This window comes from Caretta caretta, chromosome 19 (genome assembly GCF_965140235.1).
Source record: "Caretta caretta isolate rCarCar2 chromosome 19, rCarCar1.hap1, whole genome shotgun sequence".
In the NCBI taxonomy this organism is placed as follows: domain Eukaryota; kingdom Metazoa; phylum Chordata; order Testudines; family Cheloniidae; genus Caretta; species Caretta caretta.
This window is the reverse complement of record NC_134224.1, coordinates 991,904-1,016,002: the sequence shown is the minus strand read 5'-3', so window position 1 is coordinate 1,016,002 and position 24,099 is coordinate 991,904. Positions and strand designations below refer to the sequence as shown.

The 24,099-nt window shown below is 41.9% G+C and overlaps 1 protein-coding gene across 1 annotated transcript in view; it reads right to left on the bottom strand.

Moving 5' to 3' along the window:
• The window catches only part of MTF1 (metal regulatory transcription factor 1), a 30,942-nt gene extending 7,268 nt beyond the window's left edge, over positions 1-23,674 (bottom strand). Inside the window, exons 1-10 of the mRNA XM_048825814.2 lie at positions 23,590-23,674; positions 22,465-22,926; positions 10,132-10,370; positions 9,498-9,629; positions 8,844-8,917; positions 6,371-6,498; positions 4,581-4,658; positions 2,637-2,739; positions 1,391-1,935; positions 243-306 (exon numbers count right to left, since the gene is read on the bottom strand). Coding sequence (XP_048681771.1) covers positions 243-306; positions 1,391-1,935; positions 2,637-2,739; positions 4,581-4,658; positions 6,371-6,498; positions 8,844-8,917; positions 9,498-9,629; positions 10,132-10,370; positions 22,465-22,875 — 1,774 coding nt within the window. The 5' untranslated portion in view covers positions 22,876-22,926; positions 23,590-23,674. The remainder of the gene's footprint in view (positions 1-242; positions 307-1,390; positions 1,936-2,636; positions 2,740-4,580; positions 4,659-6,370; positions 6,499-8,843; positions 8,918-9,497; positions 9,630-10,131; positions 10,371-22,464; positions 22,927-23,589) is intronic.
• Positions 23,675-24,099: the final 425 nt, after the last annotated feature.

Sequence of the window (24,099 nt, the reverse complement as noted above, 5' to 3'; positions counted from 1 at the left end):
ATCTTTGTTTCCTTCTTAATGTTATAATGCAAATACCCCCAATAAGGTCAAACATGAGTCTTCAGTGAACTAGGCTTAAACCAGTACCCTTTAAGAGTGTAAAAAGCTGAAAGTTTTCTTGGACTTTTTAACTAGCAATTAAAACACCCCAACAAGTACTATTCAAGGAGATGTCACCTATTACCAAGGGAATGTCACTGGGACTATAAACGGGTAAGAAGTTGCATTTCAAATGCACATACCTGTGTTGCCAGTCACTGGTAATGTGGTGGTGAAAAAGACTTTCTCCACCTTTGGAACTTGTGGCTTTAAAAAAATAAAAACACATTTGATGCAGTTAAAATCAGATCTCCAACTAAGCAAAAGCAAACTCCAAACAGCTGTGAGCAAGAGAAACTTGTATCCCAGAGCAATGACCGGAAAACTGGATTACAAATTACGTAGTTTGGTTTGATACGGTGACTTCCATGTTCTGGATATCACAAAACTGGGACAATCACCGAGGTAGCCCTGAGATACTGAACTGAGGTGCTGTGAATTTGCCAACACACATTGTTCACACTTCCAACAAAATTAATTAATACTTAACCAATATTCCATTTTATCCAGAGTGTTCATATCAATGGCTCTTTATTCGTTGGCATTCACAACAGAGGAAGCTTTTTCAGATGGCATTGGCTCACTACTTAAAAAGAATAACACAAACTATTCTTCAGGTCTCAAACCCACAGATTCACTTAGCATCAGACACATCCTTGTTTTGCAGAAGATTTTTCATTATTCTTATATACAAGGCTCCTCCAATTTATGAGGCAATAGGATTAAGCTACGGAAATGTATAAACTATGAAATGCCTCAATGCTGAAAACACTATAGAGTTTTTGTGCTTCTATTTTGTCACAAAGATGGATATAGTGAGCTGTAGCTCATGAAAGCTTATGCTCAAATAAATTTGTTAGTCTCTAAGGTGCCACAAGTCCTCCTTTTCTTTTTAATTAAATACAAGTTACTCTCGAGCCTCACACTGCAATGCCACAGGTAAAGCAAGTCCACATCCTCTGTGAGGCCTATACAAGAGAGTTTGCCAAACAAGAAGAAGAAGAAAACAACCCACTAAATCTTCCTCACCTCTGGATTTTCCAGACATTTTCTCCTTCATGACTACCTTTTAAGTTCTTCAGGGCAGGGATTGTCAATTTGTGATCTGTACAGAGCCACTCACATCACCACTACCCAAAACTGAAGCAGACACACCTGGAATGCGATTGAATCCTGTACCTCTCCAATATACTAAAATTAGACATTTTTCTATTAAAAAACAGCCCCTGCACTATGTGAGGAACATAAATGTTTGGAACAGTGTTTCAGCAATGTTATGGTAAATACTAACCATTTGTTCTTGATTTGGGGGAGATCCATTGGCACCATTTAAAATCCATTGTAAGTTCTGCTCTCCCATGACTATGCTGGACTGCAGAATAGCAGTACTTTGAGACGGAGTAATTGTTATAGTTGGATTACTTGTCAGAACAGAGTTCCCACCAACAGGCACAGACTGAACCACACCTGGCAGAGGCTCAGTGGCACTCGATGCTGCTGGAGCAGTGGCTCCGGCAACCACTGAAAGTCCTTGTGCAATGGGCTGTGGTGGTGTCCGAGTGTGCGGTAGAAAGTCTTGGTGACTGGCTGCAAACTGTGTGCTGTGAGGAACAGGCACTTCTGGGGACTGTAAAATAGTTGCAGGATTTCCAAACGCAGCTTGCTGTGAACTGGTTCCTATGGAGGTGGGTGCGGAGGTTTGTAGTGCTGGGTGAGAAGGCTCAGAGATGCCAAGCTGCAGTACAAGTGGGAGAGATAAAGATGCTGAATCTCCTACAGAAGGCTGAACAGTAGTTACTGAGTCTGCATCACCGTTAAAACTTTCAATCAAGGCAGCTGCCAAAGGAAACAAAGTAAAAAAGAAATATGAATACACCAAGTCTCACACGGTCCAGAAAAACTGCTCTTCACTGAACCTTGAGAAATGAAGCCTAACTTGCCCTCTAGCTAATAGAATGCTAGCAGCAGTGCTTTTCATAGTCAAAGCCCTGTACAAAACTAATTAACGCAAGCCAATTAAATAGGGACATTTTAGGGACCCAGGACAGGGACCTTTCTATATCTAAATTTAGGAAGCCAACAACACTGTACTCTACTCACAGGCCTGTTACAGCCACTAGTTCTCAGGAGCTGTAAGTATTTCTATTATAAACCCCCTTCTACAGATGGTTTCATTCATTCAGCCATAAATTCTTGCTCCAAGAGGAAACCTAGTACAGAGGAGTTTATAAGGAAGATAAGCCCAGCAGCACCATTTTCAGTGCCATAGGATGACACACAAAGTTGCTGCAAACATGATCTCAGTTCTAGTGACGCTGTCCCAACACTCCACAGACTATGAATACTATTTACTTTCGAAAACAAAATAAACTGGCGATGCTCCCCACCAGCCCTTTTAAGGAACACCTGTCTGGTTTCTACTAAGGCTTTATATTATCCACTAGGCAATAATTCTCAGTCTGAGATGCATAAATGGAATTAGCTGTTTGCACGGATAGGCGGTAAGGTCTCTCAAAGAGCACAGATACAAAGTGTACCTGTCTGTTGAGAATCTTTCTGATTTGCTGTATGATCTGGGCTCTGGAACATAGATTCAAAAATGCTTGCTGGTGAGATTGTGCTAAGATCTCGTCCATGTGTCTGGGGAGAAGAAAAAGGAGAGAGAAGTGTTAGATAACAACAGCTCCACAATCAAACTATTTGCATAAATGCCAGTCATCTAGCATATGTATGTTGCAATCGTTTGCTCTCAGTTATTTTAATGGGCCACCCTCAGAAAGGGCAGGGTACTTTGTACTTTATGCAACTAGCACACAGCATGAAAGATGCCTGTTAGCTACCACTAGCCATGACGCAAATTCACCAATAAAATGAACAACCCTTTATAGAGAACATAAGCACAACCCTGAACTTGACAAAACCCTTAAAAGTGCACTTAACTATTCTTCTGTAGCTGTATTTCATTTTAACCCCTTGTTGTTTGGGTAGAATCAAACATTAGAATTGTTTATATCAGTTTTACCCCTATCATTTGGGAAACTTTTTCTTATGCACAAGCCAACATGGCTCTGCTTCGTTTACCTCCTAGTCTGTGCACCAGCGTTAACCGTAATGTCAGAACTGTTCTCCGAACAGGATTTGTTAAATGGCTCCATGAGCTAGCTCCACTAAAAGATACCAGCCCCTCAACCATGTCTAATTTTTCTGTATGCAAGATTTAGTTATGGCCACATTCCCCACTAGATAAGAAGAGTTTTACCATAAGGTTAGATTTTAAAGGAACACTGCTAGTTCTGGAGAAAAATCCTTCCTTTTCACTCTGCTGAATTAGAAAGTCTGTTTTCAGGTTACAGGGACATTTGCAATGAACAGCCAAAAGTCTGTGCTTGAGATGGCAGCAAGGTGGAATTACTTCGTGCACAGACGCCTACAAGTCCCTACAAGTCTCTTCCCAGATGAACTTGCAAAAGGATGCAATCTCTTTCAGCAACACCTGGAGGCAACCTAATTAAGTGATTGTGTCACAGCCAGTTATAGCCTTAGTATATGATTCCACCAATAGATGCAAAATGCAAGTTACAGAAATGGCTGGGGAGGGAAAAGCCAAATGGTAGAGACTGCGGCAGTACAAGCAAATGGTGCTAATTCTGACTCCAACATAAGGCTCTTTTAACTAGTTGCAAGTGCCAAAAGGACAAGCTTGATTTAATGTTTTCTTCTATTTATTTCTGCCTGGAGTCTTTGCAATGGGTTCTTCCCTAGACATAGATACCCCCAAACCAGAGCAAAGAGCGCACAATGTGTAGATATATAAACAGGTTACCCATTTCACAAACTATCCAGCTACCGTTCACCAAACAGCTCAGAGCTGGTCAGAGTTAGATCTCTGGCTCTCAAGTGACTTAAAATGAAATTTTTTCTATACTGTTGTATCCAGCCTAATTTACTTCTGCCCACATAAAATGTTACTCATTCACTGAAACACTAGGATTGCTTTGCTTTTAAAGGAATTGTCCCCGCTTCAGAGAAACAATATTGTGAAGAAAAAGTTAAAATCGTATGTAGTATTACAACTACCTGCACCTGCCTCAGTCGTCAGAATCAAATGCATCGGATGTGCCAAATTCACCCAATAGGATTGCAGCAATATTTCATAGTGACAGAAGGAAAGGAATCAGAAGGGCTGTGTAGGAAGCGTATGCATTTGTCAGCACATGATGTAATGCCTTCTGCCAAAAAAATCCACTGAACAGCTCTGGCATCGATCCTAGAGCAAGTCGCTTCAATGCTCCTCTCACTAGAGAGGCCACACCCAGACAAGAGGAACAAAATGGGGACCAAAAGCAGATAATGCCAAAGGACAGAGCAAGTGAAACAAAACCAACCAATTTTTAATACTTAAACCCTGTGTTCCTCTGGATGGGGCAAACACTCCGTAATAAAGACAAAATCTCAAATTATGGGTGAGCATGGTTACTTACTGTATTAGAGTTTTCCCGCAGGTCCGAATCTGTGGAAATGAGGCTTAAGTCGCTCAGACAAAGTGAGTGGTTTGTATCCTGAAAAGGAATACAACTGCAGTTATGTATTTAAAACAGTGTTAGCAATATTGGACATTCCACAGTATTTTAGATCTCATTCTTTAGAGGTAAAGGCATCTACACAGCTTGTCAGGCTATTTTGTTCAGGGTGGATAAAATCAGTGATTTAAAAAAAATAAAAATTGGATTTTAAATTTTTTTATTTAAATTAAATATTTACAAAAATAAATCTATCTAAAATTAAATCTGAAATTGACAACTTATCTCAAAGCCAAAAATTATAATCTATTTAAATTAAATACAATAAATAATATTTAGTACACATTTGCTGCCAAGTTTTAAAGAAAGTCCAAGCCACTGAACTAGTGGAAGTCACTGGCTAAGCACCTGGAACCAGAGTTCGCTGAAGTGTGAGACCAGCTTTTGACAGCAGTAGCCTCTTCTGCTGGTACAGAGAGAATATTTTCTTCACCTCAGCGTATTCAACTATATCAGTTCAATGACTAGTTCATTCAAAGTTAAGAAACCAATTAGGAGTTGAAAAAGCAGGAAAGCTTGTTTTCCTCTTCCAATCTATGAATAAAAACTAGTTGAGAGACAATGAGGTCTACTCATTCTAAAATCTTCAAGGACATGGTGAACAGAAACAATCAGTTTTATTCACTAACTACAGATATTTCCTTTGTTTAATAAATCAGTTCATTTTAAATGCAAATATATTTGGTAAATTTTTGATACACTTTGTTTATGTTTCCAGTGCATTTAAGGTAGTTTTATTAAATAAAAAAATTAAAATGCTGCTTTTGAGCATTTTTAATTGAATTTGAATGTCTATCCAATTAAAGCTTGACAAAAATCACAAGTAAAAATTAATCTAGTAAATAAGAAATGCATAATCCACCATTTCCTAAATTAAAAAATAAAAAATTTGAATAAATGTAAGTTAAGGTATATATAATTACATAAACAAATGTGTACACATATACTGTATCCTAGTTCGCAAAAAGCAGCCCAAATTTAGTGTAAAGGCTATATTTAGTTGCAAATCAATATGTTTTAATGGTTACCAACCAGTGAAAATTAACCTTTATTTAGGAAAATAACTAAAAAGTATAAATGCAGAAACACAATTAAAAAAAGAAAAGGAGTACTTGTGGCACCTTAGAGACTAACCAATTTATTTGAGCATGAGCTTTCGTGAGCTACAGCTCACTTCATCAGATGCATACCGTGGAAACTGCAGCAGACTTTTTTCCACGGTATGCATCTGATGAAGTGAGCTGTAGCTCACGAAAGCTCATGCTCAAATAAATTGGTTAGTCTCTAAGGTGCCACAAGTACTCCTTTTCTTTTTGCGAATACAGACTAACACGGCTGTTCCTCTGAAACCTACAATTAAAAAAATGATTTAAATCAAGGTTTCCTGCTTGCTGATTTTAATCATAACTAAAAATCAGTGACTTAAATCAATCCACCCTGATTTTGTTCCTTGATAAGGCACGATCCTCTTGAAGTTTCAGGCTGGGAATTTCAGAGGTACCTGAGGGAGTTAAGCACCAAAATCCCACCGATTTCCAATCGGAGCGGTGTACCAAATACCCTTAAGTTTCTTTGAAAATTGCAACACAATGTTGCGTACGCTTTATTGCCTCAGGAACTTCTCCCCAAAATATGGTTTTGTTTCAATCTATCACAAAAGCTCTAAAAAGAAAAAAGAGAAAGCTACTGACCTCATTGTTATTGGGAAGTGCATTATATAAGTGTCCTTTCTCGTGACCTTTCATGTGGCTCTTGAGACTATACTGAGTACTAAAAGTCTTCTCACAGCCATTACTGGGACAGAAGAAGGGTCTCTCCCCTACAAGAAGCACAAAACAAACACACACTGATTTGTACAAAAGTTTAGACATCTCTTTACAAGACACAAGTCACCAAAGCCATTTTGCTTAAGTCAGAATCATCCTCCAAGATATGGCACTACTTAAAATATGGGAAACTAAACCAGTAAGCTGGCAAGAGTATTTCAAGCACTCTAACTGCTTCAGCTCTTCTCCCACTAGTCTGTAGGTCTCACTTCAACCACTGTTGTATTAATTTAGATGGAATATATAGACCAAAGGTGTTAACATAACCCAGTCACTGTTCAACACTGTTTTAAACAAGGTTTTGTATAAAGAGACCTCCACCTGCTCAGTCCCATGGCAAACACACCATTAACAATCCTTTGTAACCTTTTATTAAAGATACAGAAAATAATGGAAAACAGTTAAAGCATCTGAAACGTAAAGTAAGGCTTTCATTTTAACAACGTCCCTTGTTCCCTTTCCCTTTAGCAGGAGAGAGTTTCTAGAAGGAAAAACCCCCTTGCTTGACAGTCTCTTAGATGGCATCAAAGATGATAACTACTGTCCTTTTGGGAAAAAGAGAAGAAGTCAGTTGATATGGGATGGAACTGTTGTTATTGCTGTTGCTATTAAAGTCCAGTTCCGTTTCCTAGAAGACAAAAAAGGTACACACACAAAAGGGGAAAGAAAAGAACAGCAAAGACACAAAATGCAGCTTTTGTCTTTGATGTTGACTTTCGCTTGCAATTTCATTGCTGAAAAACAGACACAGCACACGATCTTACCAGCCATTCCAAGACCTGGCAAATTTGTATCAGCATTAGGCTGTTTAGCATATAGCATTTAGCTGCTTTTTTCTGATCACAGGTTCACAGAAGTTTTGCAGAATATACAGTATTGGGTGGCTAAGCCAGGCTTTTATTTAACAGAAGACAAAAGGAGAGACAGAGGAAAGAAAAGAAATAAGGTTCGGGAAGGAACAGGAAGAGGAGTCTCACATCCCAGGTGATGTTTGGGATTTAGCCAAAGATGCTGGAGATGTCATCTGGGTACCCCCCTCTCAGGCCCAGTCTGGTCAGGACATCTCTCAGGTTTAGGATGAGGATGGTCCAGGACTCCAGCAGACAACAGGGGTCACAGGCATTACAGTGACGCTCACTCCAGTAGCCAAGTTTTCACCCCAAGGTCTCTTTCTTTAAGGACTCAAAAAGGGAGTGATATGTGGAATAAAGCATCCCCTTGTTATTTTGTCCACCAATTAGACCTACTAGCCAAAATATGGTTCCACACTCTTCTTGTTTACCATGCATCATTTTAACACAGTCCTTAAATTATATTAGGCCTTTTTGTTTGGACTAACTCAGTCTGTCTTCCTTTCCTACCTTTTCCCATCAACATTTGTTATAGGTTATTGTGACGATATTATGAACTTACACACATTTTTTAGAGTTGAGCTCAAAATTAGGGTATATCGGTAGGCCCATTTATCACAACCCCCCTTAACTTGATAAGGAAAGAAGGACATCGCCTCCCATAAAGACATACTCAAGTTTGAATGTCTTGTACAGGGTTGCTACAGCAACTCTCAGAGAGAATCTCTGTAACATACCCACTTTACAATTGTCCAAGGTGAATTCCACCATATAAAGCACCCCACGCTAAATGTTATGCTGAAAAGAGTAAACAGTGAATGTAGAACCTGTGGGAACATGTCTGAACAGCCTACTAAACAGCTTTAGTGTTCCTTCCTGGATGCAGCATAACAGCCTTAGAAACAGAAGTTTCCAAATTTGTCAAGTGAGTTAGTGACTATTTAAGTTTTACACCTCATTACTGCTGCATTTGTGAGGTGTGCTGGTAAAATTCAATAGCTGCCAAATTTAAATTGAAGGGATATTTTTCTATTGTTTACTACCCCGAGATAGCTGCCTTTCTTGTTTCCTAATTAAAATATTAACTGAATTATTAATTGCTCACCACTTTTGGTGCAGTACTGGTTTATTTCCTACGGTTTCTGGAGAAGGTTGAGACAACAGGAACAGGAAAGATGTCTTTTGTAGTGGCTTCACTGGTTGGCTGAGTTGAGTTAATTTGTTCCCATCTGAATGCTTGTTTTTATTAATTGCTACTGAATGTATTATGATGTTGAAAGATTAAATGTCAGGGTGCCTTGACATCTTTATTACTATTCCTTACATCTGAATAAATAAAACAAATAAACAACTGAAACCTGACCAACAGATCATTAAATGCCCTTGCTGTGCTTCTCTGTAGACTACAGGTATAAGCATTATTAGGCTTATGAAAGTTTGTATAAACAAAAGAGGCTCAGCTACAGAAGAGATCCCTCCAGACTTACCAGTATGTGTCCTAACATGTGTTTTAAGGTGGTGGCTTGCAGCAAAAGCCTTTCCACAGCCGTCATGATCACACCTGAGTGAAGCACCAAACAGAGAAAAGTTAGCATCAGATGTTTTGAATACATCAGGTACAATGCGAAGTCATGCTTCCCATTGGGTGCTTGACTGACCTGCAGGATGCTCCAGATTTAAACTCTGTTAATAGTTGCTATCTGGAGGTATCTGGCTACACATGCTGCACAGATCACAATGTGACAGCAAAATATAAAAAGTGAACAAAGCCATTTATTGCAATCACCATTTTTTATGGATTACACTTTCCACCATACCAGGGAAAAAACAGATTTTGCAGATGTGCTGCTCCTCACAGCAGCTTGGCCAGCCTGATCTATTTGGCAACAGAGTAATTTGGTGCCACTAACTGCAATGCTGTCCTCTTCTCGCCAACTGAAGAAGCGGCAGTTCAGATATGCTCATGCATCTAGCCTCCCTCGCTGGACTAAAAGTGAAAATATTTCATGCAGTTTGTCTCTAGATTCTTACAACGAGCCTCTTCTTTGTAGTGACTCCACTGCTTCACACAGACCGTCAGTTACCAAACTCACCTGCCATTCTCCCCACAGAAGAGGGGAAACGGCCTTCTAGCGACTTACCTAAATGGCTTCTCTCCTGTGTGTGTTCGAATGTGCTTCCTCAGATCGCTGAGCGTTGTGAAGTATTTACTGCAGCCTTCGCTTTCACAGTTAAATGTTTTTCCTGTGTGAAGCCTCTGATGTGCTTTCAACCTGCAAAGCATTCCAAAGAAATCACATGCAGCACAGCAAGCCTCTTATCATGCAGCCTCTTATCACATGCAGCACAGCAAGGCTAATGAGTCATATAACAAGGACCACAAGACAGGTTCAAAGGCTTAACATATTCTGTTTGGTCATTAAATTTATCAATATCAGTGTTTATGAAGGACTGCAGTACACAAATCAAAAATGTCTGAAAGCTCTAGGTGTTTGAACAATGCCAAGCACAAAGGGGACCACACAGCTACTTCTACTGCAACACACGTAATTAATGATAATGTCACAAATGCTGCTCTCCCAGTTCTTGGTATTGATGGAAGAGGATCTTCAGGCTGATTTGAGATTCTATAGCCTGAGTGGGTCTGGAGCTGGGAGAAGGATCCACTCCCAATAATTGCAGCCAGGGTGCTCAAACAAGAACTGAATTTGATATGAAAAATAGTGGTAACCATCTGCCATGCAAGACAACAGAGCTGCATGGAAGGGCTCTTACCTGTACAGTGTATTGAATGCCTTTTCGCAGCCTTGCACATCACACTCAAACGGCTTTTCCTTAGTGTGCACTCGGACATGGATTTTGAGACTATAGGAGGTAAGGAAGGCCTTGCCACAACCTTGTTGATTGCAGACAAATGTGTATTCCCCACGATGTGTCTTCTGATGAGTGCGCAAATTCCCAGCAGTGCTGTAGGTGCGAGGGCAGCCCTCAAAGGTGCACTGGTATCTCTTAACCTATGAGGAAAATGCTGCAGAGTTTAAGCCTACAAAATGTACAATTCAGCTGAACCAAGTTTCTAGAACTTCTGGGATCTAATCCACAGCATGGTCTCTGAGTGGGTTAGTTGCCTGGTATGGATAGCTAGGCTTTTGCTCTAATTAAAGACAATAAGCTGGATTCTGATCCCAGAATGATACCAATGTATTTTTTTTTTTAAATTAACAGATGAAGTATCAAATTACTTTGCCCTCCTATTGTGTTATGGGGAAAAACACAGGCAAATCTATAGAAACAGAGGTTTACAGAGTTTAACTAGCACAGGAACATGAGTCTATGGGATAATAAATCAAAGTGAAGGTCTAAATCCCCATATGAATTCCAAATTAATAAACTTAGCCTTTAGCAATGGCATTTGACTGTGCTGGTATGTTTAGGGGAAGAGGCAGACAGATACATACTTTTTTAACATGATCCAGTGAAGTGGTGAATCCCCTTAACTTCACACTGTGGAGGTGTATGGAAGTATCGTTGCTCAGCATTTCTCAGGACTATCAGTCTAATGAAATATTGCTCTATGCTTGCTCTCATTTTTAATATAAAAAAGAAAGTGTGTCTGAACTTAAATTCAAAATCTTCTAAAATGTTCAGCTATTGACCAAGACAATTGTCCAGTTTCAAACGCACATTAACAGGTCCACAAAGAGCAGCCATGCAATCCGTAGAAATTCTAAACTCACACCAACGTCCCCAAATAAGGAGTACAAAGCCAGGCCCTAGAGGGATAACTCTGCACTGTGCTGCTCCAATACACTGATAGTGAATGGATCTCTTACAAGTTATTGTGGATTATAGATTGCTTTGTTCCATCTAGTCTGTATTTTCTTACATATCAAATATAATTTACAGCAGAAACATAGTAAAATTAGGGCATTTTCTTTGTGTGTGTGTGTATGTATATTATTATATATATATATATATATATATATAAAAATGTGATAAGACTGCCCAAAGACCCCACACTAACTGGGAACATCAGCTCAACAAAGCAAAGGTTTGCGGAGATATAACTGGAAAGAAGCTCATGCCAATACAAAAGATTTTAATTCTTACCACGCAGATTGTTTTGTGAACCAAAATGAGATTATAAACATGGAGCTTTAAGGCGATACACAAGTAACCCAGAATTCCCAACCAGCTGCTTGGATCACCTGACTCATGTCAGACTAGATTTGATAGAAATTCTGCCAAGCTTCTGCACCAAACAGGGAGAGGGTGCATTAGAGGTTTACATAGTATGGAAGTCAGAATGTTTCATTGAATTGGACTCTCTCTCTCCACATGGAAAAAATCAATTTGCTCTGCTAGACTGGATTTCTCTTCAATGGTAATTATTAGACTGACAGTTTTAATTTGACTGCAATGGTTGAGAACTCCCACCAGTCACAAAATGATTCTAGAGCCCCAGTGCACGGAGTGGGTGACTGGCGAGTGGAAATGCAGTATTCCCACTGAGGCTTAGAAACATTTATAAAGGCAGAGCAAAGCCACAATACAGAAGGAAGAACTTGCTGCTTCTTCTCTGAAGACTAGTTTAATCACTGGATATGGGAAGATAACTAGGGAAGGACACAAGCCAGCAACCGTCTTATATTTCTCAAAGTGCTACTTTTCCTAAAGCACCCGGCACTGTTGCTATGAGAAGAGGCTTTGGGGTAATTTCCAAATACAAGGTACTGAACTGTGCAATGAAATTGGGAAGACTAGATGAACCAGTACAACCACACCACTTATAGCTTCCTGTCCACACTGGGGAGAAACCAACACAGATTTCACCAGTTCAGTTGGATTCATGTGGATTCCAGGTATCACAACCAGCACATGTAGAACACTTAGGATGGCCGCTATTGGTAGACAAAAGGACTGTATGTGCATTGCAAACTCATGGTCTCCCAACAAATTTTTGCAAGTCTTTTCTCTTAAAGCAGACAGCAGGGCCTGAGACCACACTAGCTGCTACCTTTCCCTAAAATCCCGGGAACAACAAGAGAGAACCTTTAATCCTCTCAGTGATTCAGCACTCCTCCCTACACCCTTTTTCTTTAATAGAGTAGATAGATGCAAGAATATTTGAGAATCCGCGTTCTTCACTGTCATTGGGGGTTAAGAAGGAAGGAGAAGGGAGCAGGGACAGATTTCCGGGTATGTTATCAGGCTGTAAATATATTTTGGTGCTGCTTAAAGTGATGCAATAAGACAAACACTGGAAGTTAGGAGAATATGACAAACAGCACAATATCAGCACCAAGAATACTTCATCAATAGCACATCTGGTCAAGAACCTACTGAAAGCCCCTTGCAGTCCTGCCAGGAATGGAAGCAACTGGCTAATGTTTTGCATTGTATTTGGTATAAATTGAACGAGCAGTGAGTCTTCAGTACACTAGGCTGTATTTGGAGAGGAGCTTGACATTCTCATGTAATAATGTTTATGGTACCTCCCTGTACCCTTTTAAAAGCATCACTCTGATGTGTTAAAAACCTTTATCATCAGAAAAGGAAGTAGATTCATACACATGCAGAATGTAGTGCACACACTTCCCCCTGTACCTTTCAGAAGGTCTATATACAATACTAGGAACAATCATAGAGACAAAATTAAAATCAGTCTCTGCTTAAAAAAAGATTCTGTAAATGGTGCTCCCCATGCAAAGGCTGCAACAGAGGTAGGAAAGAGCTTGTTACATGCAGTGTGCGGATTTTCTGGAACTTATATTAGTTATTTTAAACAGAAGTTTGGGCTGGGATTTTCAAAAACATGCAGCACTGGCCTAACTCTTCTCCCACTGAATCAGTGAGAGTCTTATTACTGCATACAATGGGAGCATTTAGGCCACTCCTGATAAACTTTGAAAATCCCAGTTGGATTTTAGAAGCTGGATTTTCCTACAGACCCCAGCATTAGATTCAGAAACATTCAGGACATTTCTCCACTTACAGCTTTTAAACACTTCTATTTTTTTGACAGTTTGAGAACTAAACATATCTTCCCCAAACTGTTCTTTGAACCAGACCTGTATTTTGCCAAAGTGGTCCCTCCGTGTGCTGCATGGATGTATGGAAAGCAGGATGGGAAGGTGAGAGATTTTATGTAATAACATTTACTAATATTGTTAAAAAAAAAGACAAGACTCTAGCCACTAAGGCTACCATATTCAAAAGTCACCACTGATTTTACAAGCATCAGGTTTTGATTGTCCCACAAGAGATACACTAGGACGGATTTCTAAGAGATACAGAGTTCCCAGAATGCCTCTGGAGATCACTGGGAAATGTAGACGTTCAGCATCTCTAAAATGTCATGGGTGTCTCAAACTGGGCACCTAAAAACTGACATCCACCCATTAAAACTAGTGGCCACTTTTGAAAGTATTCTTGGCTTCTCTCCTTTCAGGAGGCTCTGCCAGCTGGATAATTCAGCACCTGGGGACCTGCAGCACTGAGTCTCACAAACATGGCCACTCTGACCTTTGGTTTCTGTTAAGGGCACTTCGGCACAAGCTCAAGACCTGCCTGTTTGAAAGGTCACCTAGGAAAGTGAGAAACTTGGGTGATGACAGCTAAGCCAACATTCACTATGGATACAGGGCTTATTGAACCATAGGCACAAGCCAACTCAAAGTCTCCACTGGGGCAGTGCAATCCCACACAACTCCCAACCTGAGACTGTGTACAGAGCACACATTTTGGCCCTATGCTAGTGCTACATGGGGCCAGCTCAGCAGTGAGGCCCCTTTCACTAGGAATGAAGAGGAGGATTTGAAGGGCAACATTAAAAAAAACCCACAAGACACATCCCTCCACTAAATTACATCCCCACCTTTGGATCTCCCAGGTGTCTGCCTTTTAGACAGTACATTCTTGGAGGGCAGTGAACATTTTTCCTTTGTATAGTGCACAGCACTTTGCCAGTACAAGGATTATTAAGTGCCGCTGCAAAAGCAAAAAGGCAGCTGACCTCTCTCCCCTGCCAGGTATTGGGTGACCTGTCTCCTATGAACACAAGCTACAGGGGATAGGTTGGCACTACTGACACATGTAGGTGAAGGCAGAGGCCCAGGACCTTTTTATGCCTGTTTACAGCAAGCAACATGCAGAAGGCTTGATGGCAGTAAAGTGGGATCACAGTTTGCACTAAACCCCTTGGTGTTATAATAATTGTGTTGGGATTAGGGACACATTTTGTTGTTTGGTATTTAATTCCTTTTCTCCTGTTTTTATTTCTATATATAAATTACATTTGTCACAATTCTCATTCAATCCAGAGTCTCTTGTTGATACAACAGTAGTATTTCACACTAGGAAGGAAAGAAAGAATTATACTTTTAATTTCACCTTCCTTTGATGAGATGACAGATCCTGGTCATTACAGAACCTTAAAGCAAATTACATATACAAAAGCTTCATGCACACCAATAGAAATGTGCTATAATACAGCAGCTACCTGCCAGCGGAAAGGAATCACTTAAGTAGGAAAGTAACTGAATTTTTTTGTTCTCCACTGTGACCAACATGGGGTTTGAATCCTGTCTCTTTGGTGCTAGGATGTGATTGTAATCATTTAAGCTACTTCGTGAAAAGGAGGTAAATTTTTCTAGCATTCTATTAAATTCCCACAGAGATCCATCTTCATGCTGGATTAATCAGGAGAACTTCAGTCTAAAAACAGGCCTTAATTTACATCTGTACCTAAAGACAAGATTTATTTTTGTGCCTTTATCACCATGTTCATTTCTAATTGTCTAGACCCCGCTGCCAGCTTGAGAACACAAGTGACAGTGATTCTGAAGTGCTGCTATGGTCCAGAGAGGGAGCTAGGGAAGCTCAGTGAATCTCCCAACTAAAATGAAGGCTGTAGGAAAAGCGAAGTTCTCTGCATAGAAGTTTCAGTTAAATATTGGAATGGGGCTCACTTATACAGCATCTGGAGTTGAAATGTATTTTAATGTTGGGCAAATTTACTGTGGAAGCAAGCTACACAGGGAAAGGTTGTCCTAACCCCTTAGTATTATAGGAATAGGGTAACATAGGTTATGGTTAGAGAAGGATTAGTCAGGCTTTTGACACAGTCCCACATGACATTCTCATAAGCAAACTAGGAAAATGTGGTCTACAGGAAATTACCATAAGGTGGGTGCACAACAGGTAGAAAGACTGTACTCAAAGAGTACTTATCAGTAGTTCACTGTCATAGTGGGAGGGTGTATGTAATGGGTCAGTCCTAGGTCCAGGACAATTCAATAGAGTGGAGAGTAAAAGATGACACCAAGCCTGGAGGAGTTGTAAACTCTCTGAAGGACAGGATTAGAATTCAAACGGATCTTGACATGCTGGAGAATTGATCCAAACTCAACAAGATGAAATTCAATAAAGACAAGGCAAAGTACTTAAATGGGGAATAACTGGCTAGGTTATTAACTGTCGCAGAGGATCTGGAGTTAAAGTGGACCTATGATGAGATAACTGGCTCTGTGGATGAGGGAAAAGCAGTGGACGTGTTGTTCCTTGACTTTAGCAAAGCTTTTGACACGGTCTCCCACAGCATTCTTGCCAGTAAGTTAAAGAAGTATGGGCTGGATGAATGGACTATAAGATGGATAGAAAGCTGGCTAGATTGTCGGGCTCAATGGGTAGTGATCAATGGCTCCACGTCTAGTTGGCAGCCGGTATCAAGTGGAGTGCCCCAAGGGTCGGTCCTCAAGCTGGTTTTGTTCAATGTCTTCATTAACAAATCTGGAGGATTGTGTGGATTGCACCCTCAGCAAGTTTGCAGATGACACTAAACTGTGAGGAGAGGTAGATACGCTGGAGGGTAGGGATAGGATACAGAGGGCCCTAGACAAATTAGAGGATTGGGCCAAAAGAAATCTGATGAGGTTCATTAAGGACAAGTGCAGAGTCCTGCACTTAGGACGGAAGAATCCAATGCACAGCTACAGACTAGGGAACGAATGGCTCGGCAGCAGTTCTGCAGAAAAGGACCTAGGGGTTACAGTGGATGAGAAGCTAGAAAGGAGTTAACAGTGTGCCGTTGTTGCCAAGAACATTTTGGGATGTAGAAGTAGGGGCCTTGCCAGCAGATTGAGGGACGTGATCGTTCCCCTCTATTCGACATTGGTGAGGCCTCATCTGGAGTACTGTGTCCAGTTTTGGGCCCCACACTACAAAAAGGATGTGGAAAAATTGGAAAATGTCCAGCAGAGGGCAACAAAAATGATTAGGGGACTGGAACACATGACTTATGAGGAAAGGGTGAGGGAACTAGGATTGTTTAGTGTGCGGAAGAGAAGAATGAGGGGGGATTTGATAGCTGCTTTCAACTACCTCAAAGGGGGTTCCAAAGAAGATGGATCTAGACTGTTCTCAGTGGTAGCAGATGACAGAACGAGGAGTAATGGTCTCAAGTTGCAGCGGGGGAGGTTTAGGTTGGATATTAGGAAAAACTTTTTCACTAGGAGGGTGGTGAAACACTGGAATGGGTTACCCAGGGAGGTAGTGGAATCTCCTTCCTTAGGAGTTTTTAAGGTCAGGCTTGACAAAGCCCTGGCTGGGATGATTTAGTTGGGGATTGGTCCTGCTTTGAGCAAGGGGTTGGACTAGATGACCTCCTGAGGTCCCTTCCAACCCTGATATTCTATGATTCTATGACCACAAACCAAATGAGTCAACACTATAATGCAGCTGTGAAAAAGGCTTATAGGGTGTATTAACAACAGTGTCATATGAAAGACATCAGTGTCCCACTTTAGTTGGCAGTAGTTAGGCCCTTGTGTCTAATTCTGAGCACCACACTAAGAATATGGACAAACTGGAGAGAGTCCAGAGGAGAGCAACAAAAATGATCAAAAGGTTTAGAAAACCTGACCTATGAGGAAAGCTTAAAAAAACTGGGCACGTTTAAGTCTGAGAAAAGACAATTGAGGAAGGACCTGATAACAGGCTTCAAATCTGTTAAGGCTGTTATAAAGAGGACAGTGATCAATTGTTCTCCATGTCCACTAAAGGTACGAGGAGTAGTAATGGGCTTAATCTGCAGCAAGGGAGATTTAGGTTAGCTATTTTTAAAAGTTTTCTCCGTGTTAGGGTAGCTAAGGTCTGGAATAGCTTCCAATAGACGTAGTGGACTCCTCACCATTAGAAGTTTTTAAGAACAGGTTGGACAAACACTAGTCAGGGATGGTCTAGATTTACTTGGTTCTGTCTCAACGCAGGGGACAGGATTTGATGACTTTGAGGTCTCTCCAAGTCTTATATTTCTATGGTTCTATGAACACCTGCTTTTCAAAGTCCATGAGCCCTGAATGCCATGATAAACTATACAAGTGGTACCAAAGTTTGAAAACGAGACAGACCTTTTAGAAAAACACAACGAGGAGTCCAGTGGCACCTTAAAGACTAACAGATCTATTTGGGCATGAATTTTCACAGGTAAACAAGAAGTTGGGTTTGTTTGTTTTTTTTACCCATGAAAGCTTATGCCCAAATAAATCTGTTCGTCTTTAAGGTGCCACCGGACTTCTCATTGTTTTTGTGGATACAGACCTTTCAGGAATCACAAGCGTTAGATCAATGCAGGAAGGGCAGTTACCAAGTGCTGACAGCACAGTAACTCTACACTCTAGGGAAAGGGGTGGTGAGGAAAAGCACCGCACACCGAAGAATTCTGAATAGCACGGAAAATATTTAACTGCCAAAAGCAGCAGGGGAGGGTGGATTGTGGAAGGAGAGAGAGACTGCATAGACAGAAGTGAAAGAATCAAAAGCAAAAAGCAAGCATTGCCACAGTAAGAAAAGCAGCCTTGGCATTTACAACAGGAGGGCAATGGATAGCTTTTTGGTGTCACACAGCAGCCTTTATGGGGTTGGAGGAGACCTACAGCCTTCAACTCTCAGCACCACAGACTAAATCTCTCCCTTTTTCAACTGCTTCTGCCTAGCAGTGGAGACCATTCTGCCAACCCTCACCACTTCCAATCTAACTTGCTTTACAAAGAGATGCCTTGCCTGCAGCATCAACTGCTCATGGAAAAGAAATAGGAAATATTCCACGATTCTATACCCCCATAATTGGCAGTTTTTAAGAACAGTTTAGACAAACACCTGTCAGTGAATGTCTAGGTACACCGGGTGGTGCCTCAGCACAAGGAACTGACAAGATGACCTCTCAAGGTCTCTGCCAGACCTACATTTCTATAATTCTATGAATTTTAGCTGTCCTTAATGCAGCTGAAAACAAGGAGGAGCCAACACCATGCCCACAGACCATCTGAGAATTGCTGCACAGGATATTTTAGAACAGATTCAGTCTTAGACACTACTTTTGCTTATTTAACTGGGTACTATCTACTCACAGGAGCTTGCAGGGATTACTCACTCAGTTCTGAAGAGGGCCACAAGCAGAAACATGTACTGGATGGCCTCTTATGAGTGGGTACAAACATCTGCAAAGGAACGTCAGTGGGCTAACTGGATGGAAAGGGGAACCACACTATCAGCCAGATATGGGGGTTTGTTTCTTATTCCTTGGTCTAGCATAGGACAGCACAGAGACAGAGAAAAAGATAAAGAAAACACTGGACATGTTTAAAATGAAAAGTATCCTAAGCCTAGATAACAATCATGCACCAGCTTTCAGAAAATTGAGGACATATTTGTGAAGTTTTAGCATTTTTAAAATGCTCCTCCATGACAAGATAGAGAACTGGGAAACCTAGCATCCACAGGAGAGGAGAATCATTGTGCAGAGAAGGCAATAGCAATGTTGTATTAGTTAAAACACACCATGCAGCATGTTTGATTTAGTAACAGCAAGACAGCTGATGCAAGGTATCTTTGTTGAGCACTGCAGAACGGTTACACATCTGCTCGGCAGTTTAAAAAGTTCATCTTATAGTTGTAGTGTCATAGGTTGAGACAAAGCACAAGAAAGGTCTGGCATGTAAAGTAGACTGGTGGATTAAAAACAGACACAAGGTAGGAAAGTGAATTTTATTAGCTGGAAAAAGGTACATTATCTTTCCTAACAGGACTACCAGCTTTAGTACCACTCATTACTAATACACATCAGCACTAAAATAAACTGGATTCCTGGTAACGCAGTTTGTCCTGAAGTTAGGGTGCAAAGTGCTGCATCAAAAAGCTCCACGTGCAGGAGAATCATCTTTACATCAACTACTGCAATACATGAAAGTGTTTTACATACTTGTGAGCTACTCAAGATTGTGGGCACTACCAGAAGCTAGTAACAATCGCTTGGTCCATGGGCTGCACATATAAGTGGTGAGATGAGGAGCTATACAACGATACTCAAAGCAACACACATCTTTTAGTACAAAGGGCAAGTGTTTGTTTACTATAGATAAAAGGTCTGGGAAGAAGGGACCAAACATCTAAAATGAAGCTGTCATGCAGAGTACAGAGCAGGAAAAGATGGGAGTTTACCAGAAAAAGGCTTAACGCCATCACCACCAATGAAACATGGCACTAGGACACAGCCACAGATGGCAGAACACAAACTCAAAGCAGTATCAGTTCTGTAGAAGGCAATTATAGCTATATTGCGTATTCGCTTTGCAAAGAAAGGATAGCACAACCTTGGAGGGTAACCAGAAGGAGCCTACGTTTTACACATATACATAAGTAGGGGCTAAGAGGAAGTAAAGTTTATCTTTATTGGTGAAGAAAACCTGGTGGCATATAGGATGGAACATTGTCCAACTAGCTAAATTGTTCGGACTGCCGAGTAATTCAAAACCGAGGGAGCACAAATTACAAGATTAAACTGAGTTCAGGGTGAATTAGTACCAATGAATAGGAAGCTTATGAAACTAAGATGGAAGATGATGTAAGTACTAGCTATTCTCATGGGGAAAGTAGTACTAAACGTAGAATGAGATGTTGTAACAAAATAGAGTTAAAGGTGACCTCCAAACTAAAGAAATTGGGACTAAACCCTTTTACTACTTTGTGAACGTTCATAAAGGGTTTCTATTTTGCTTCTCTCTCAAATATAAGCAACGTCAAGTCATCTTCCCTGTTTCATAAGGGCCAGAGAACTAGTGGGATAGCTTTTTCAGACCTTAATTGAAGGTGCAAGCGTGTTTAGTCTTTAAAGATCTTTCCTCCCAACTAGTTGTCAAGCATTTAAATTGAGCAGACATAAGACCACATTTTCCCAGGATTCACTTTTACTGTACCCCCACTACTAGCTCTCTAGTCATCTTGACTCCTCTACAGAGAGAGAAGTAGTCATTGCCTGAATTTACAGCATATAACAAAGCAGAAAAGACAATTACCAAAAAAAAAAAAATCTTCCAAGCCTTTCAAACACCTCAAAAAGTAAGAGGACAATCCTATTTTTTACACATTTGGAGAAGGAACCACACTGATTTAGCTCACACACACCACTATTCTCAGACACTGGAAGTGGCAAGTTGAGTGTCCTATAAAGAACAAAGGAAAACTGTAGCATGACATGAAAATAAATTGTAGTAATAAATCAGCAGTGAAGAAGGCAGGGGGCAGCAGCCAGTAACACTACTGAAAATTGGAAAAGAAAATATCCCATTTGAGTCCTAGGCTAACAGACTTGCTGATTGAGACCTTCCGGTCCAGAAATTGCATCTCTGACTTGAAAGCAACTGCTGCTGCTACTGAACCACTTTCACTTTGCCAAGTGATCGTCAATCAAGGTCCCCTGCTTTTTTTTTTTTACATACACACAGAACATTTTTTCATGTTCTGTGTGTATATAAATCTCTCCACTGTAATTTCCACTGAATGCATCCGATGAAGTGAGCTGTAGCTCACGAAAGCTCATGCTCAAATAAATTGGTTAGTCTCTAAGGTGCCACAAGTCCTCCTTTTCTTTTTGCGAATACAGACGAACACAGCTGCTACTCTGAAACCTGCTAAACTAAATTATTCAGGCTTTCAAACCCAGATTCCATTCTAACTAAAAGCCCAATTCTGCAACCCTTACTCACAGAGAGGATCAGTTACACAAGTAGTTCCATTGGCTTTAATGGAAATACTCATGCAAGTCCTCCTTCACCATGAGCAAGGACTACAGAACCAGCCCGAAGTCTGATATGCTGACAGATTACATTAACACTAGTCAACCAAAGATACCCCACACAATTCATTATTTTTGGAGAAAATTCTTTTTACCAAGTCTGTCCGAACCCACTTTGCTTTCAACACAACAAAAATTCACTATGAAAATCATGTGTTCTATTGCTAGAACCACCCATTTCACAGGAGTCAGCTGGTTCAAAAGGTCACATTTTAATCAAGTACAATTGTGACTTCCTAAAATTTCACTTGCTGCTGATTACAGTGCCCCGGGGTAATAACGCTGTAACTAAGGTTATGTCAAGCTTTGTTTCAAAATCCGTGTGGGTGACGAAGATTTTAGAAATTTCAAATCACAATGGCCTGGAAGTTGACACTTAATTGGGATGCAGAAATTTTCCTAAGCCAAACTTGGTACACCCCAGGTTAAGAAAGCTTATATCCATTTTAAATGCTTAGTTTTGGCAATATTTTTAAGAGTTGTGAAAGACTAATCAAGCTATTTAGAGAGAAAGACCACTAAAGCACATGCACTATTATCATGGTCCTTATTTTCCAGTCACCTTTTATTACTATATTTAGTGGTTACTGCACTGTCATGAAACACACTGGGGTTCTCTTCACACAGTAACAGCTACATAATAAGGTGAATGGTCTAAGTAGTGAGAGCAGGCGAGACTGTGAATCAGGACTGATAAGTTACATTCTTGATTCTAGCTGCTGACTCACTGTGTAATCCTGGGCAACTTATCATGTACTTACCTACATAATCACAGAGCTACTGTGAAGCTAAACCTAATGGTTGAGATTTTCAAAACAGTTATGTGGAGTTAGTCATATGTTTTCCTTTAGTGTGCAGCTAAATTCTCAGTACCACTTGGGAAAAAAACCTCAACAATATCTGCAAAGTGCTTTGAGATCACCAGATGAACAGCTCTCGGGATGGGCAAAGTTCTACGATTATAGTTGGTCACTTACTTCTTTACGCTTGGTTTCTGGGCATTCAGATTGCAAAGTGAGAGTAGCTCCTTCGATATTTCTTGGCATGGGAGTTGAACCAGGATTTATAGTCAAATGAATCTGATCTGGAGAAATAATATGTTGCACATAACCCTGGGACATTCCTTCGTGATCTATTAAATGAAATCCTTCTTCATGACCCTCTGGTAAAAAAGGCAAGTGATCTCCACATTGTCCTTCATCCTCATCATCTTCTAATGTCCCATGGTCTTGTTCAATTAGAACAGTTGTCCTGTCATAAATTGTACCAGATGATGAAGGAACCAGACCATTTTTGTCCACAAACCTCATCATTTTATCATCTTGGGTCAGTTCATCTTCCTCCGCTTCATAGTAGTGAATGCTGCCATCAGGACTATTTTCCCCCATGGTTTAATGGAATTCAGTGCAGCATCATGAAATCAAAATGTAACAACTCATCTGTAACAAGAGTAAGAATATCAATATTTAGATAAGGACTTCACCTAAATCCCTCAAGGGTGTGAACTTCAACAAGTTTGTATTTCCTGTCCCCACTAATTCACTTCCAGAAACCTTGTCTCGCTTTCAGAAAATCAAGACAAATAGTGCAGGACAGTTTTTATTCAGTTCGTATAGGAGCCAAGCAGGGAACAGCGAGTGACTATCACCAGCCCTTGATCGCGGAGCCAGGAGGGGAAGGGCCAGGTGGGCACGGGGCTGCTCCTGATATAGCAACAAAGCACGGGCTGAGGCCGGGTCCCCTGCGCTCGGCGCTGCACACTGCCCCCGCCCCCACTGCTGTCCCGGGCTAAGGCTGGGTCCCCTGCGCTCGGCGCTGCACACTCCCCCCAGTCCCCCCCGCTCTCCCGGGCTGAGTCCGGGTCCCCTGCGCTCGGCGCTGCACACTCCCCCCGCCCCCCCCCCGGGCTGAGGCCGGGTCCCGCCCCCTCGTTTGCCCCGCGCTACGGACACAGGCCGGGCCGCCCAGCGCGGGCCGGAGCCGGGGGCCCGGAGCGGCCGGGCGCAGCCCGCGGGCCCCAAGTCGCGCTCACTGGGCCCGGCAGGGCCCCGGGCCGCCCTGCCCCGGCCGCAGCCCCCAGGCTGGGCGCGCCCCGCTCTCACCAAGCGCCCGGTAACGGCGGCGGCGGCAGCGGCGGCCTCCCCGCGGCACCATGATTACCCAACGCATCACTTCCGCTTCCGGCACTCGCGCAGCACGCCGAGACCCGCCCCTTCCGGCCCCGCCCGCGAGGAGGAGGTGGCCGGGGTGAGGGCTGAGGGGCGGGAGCTCCGGGGCCGTCGAGAGGGCGTGGCCTCACTCTGACAGGGGGAGGCTGTGGGACTGAGGAGGCGTGGCCAGGAGGGGGGCGGGGCCTCGTGTGAAAGGGCGGGGCCAGCAGGGGTGCCGTGGGGCGGGGCCAGCTGGGACCTGTGTGCAGGGGGGAGCGGGCTGAGGGCTGGGCAGCAGCCACCCCCTGCCCAGGGGCAGGCCGGGCCGGGCCGGGCCACAGAGCAGAGGGGGTCAGCCCAAAGGTCCATCCAGCCCAGAGTCCTGCCGGCCCAGAGCGGCCAGTGCCGGGGCCCAGAGGGAGCGAACGGAGCAGGGACTCACCGAGGGATCCACCCCGTCGC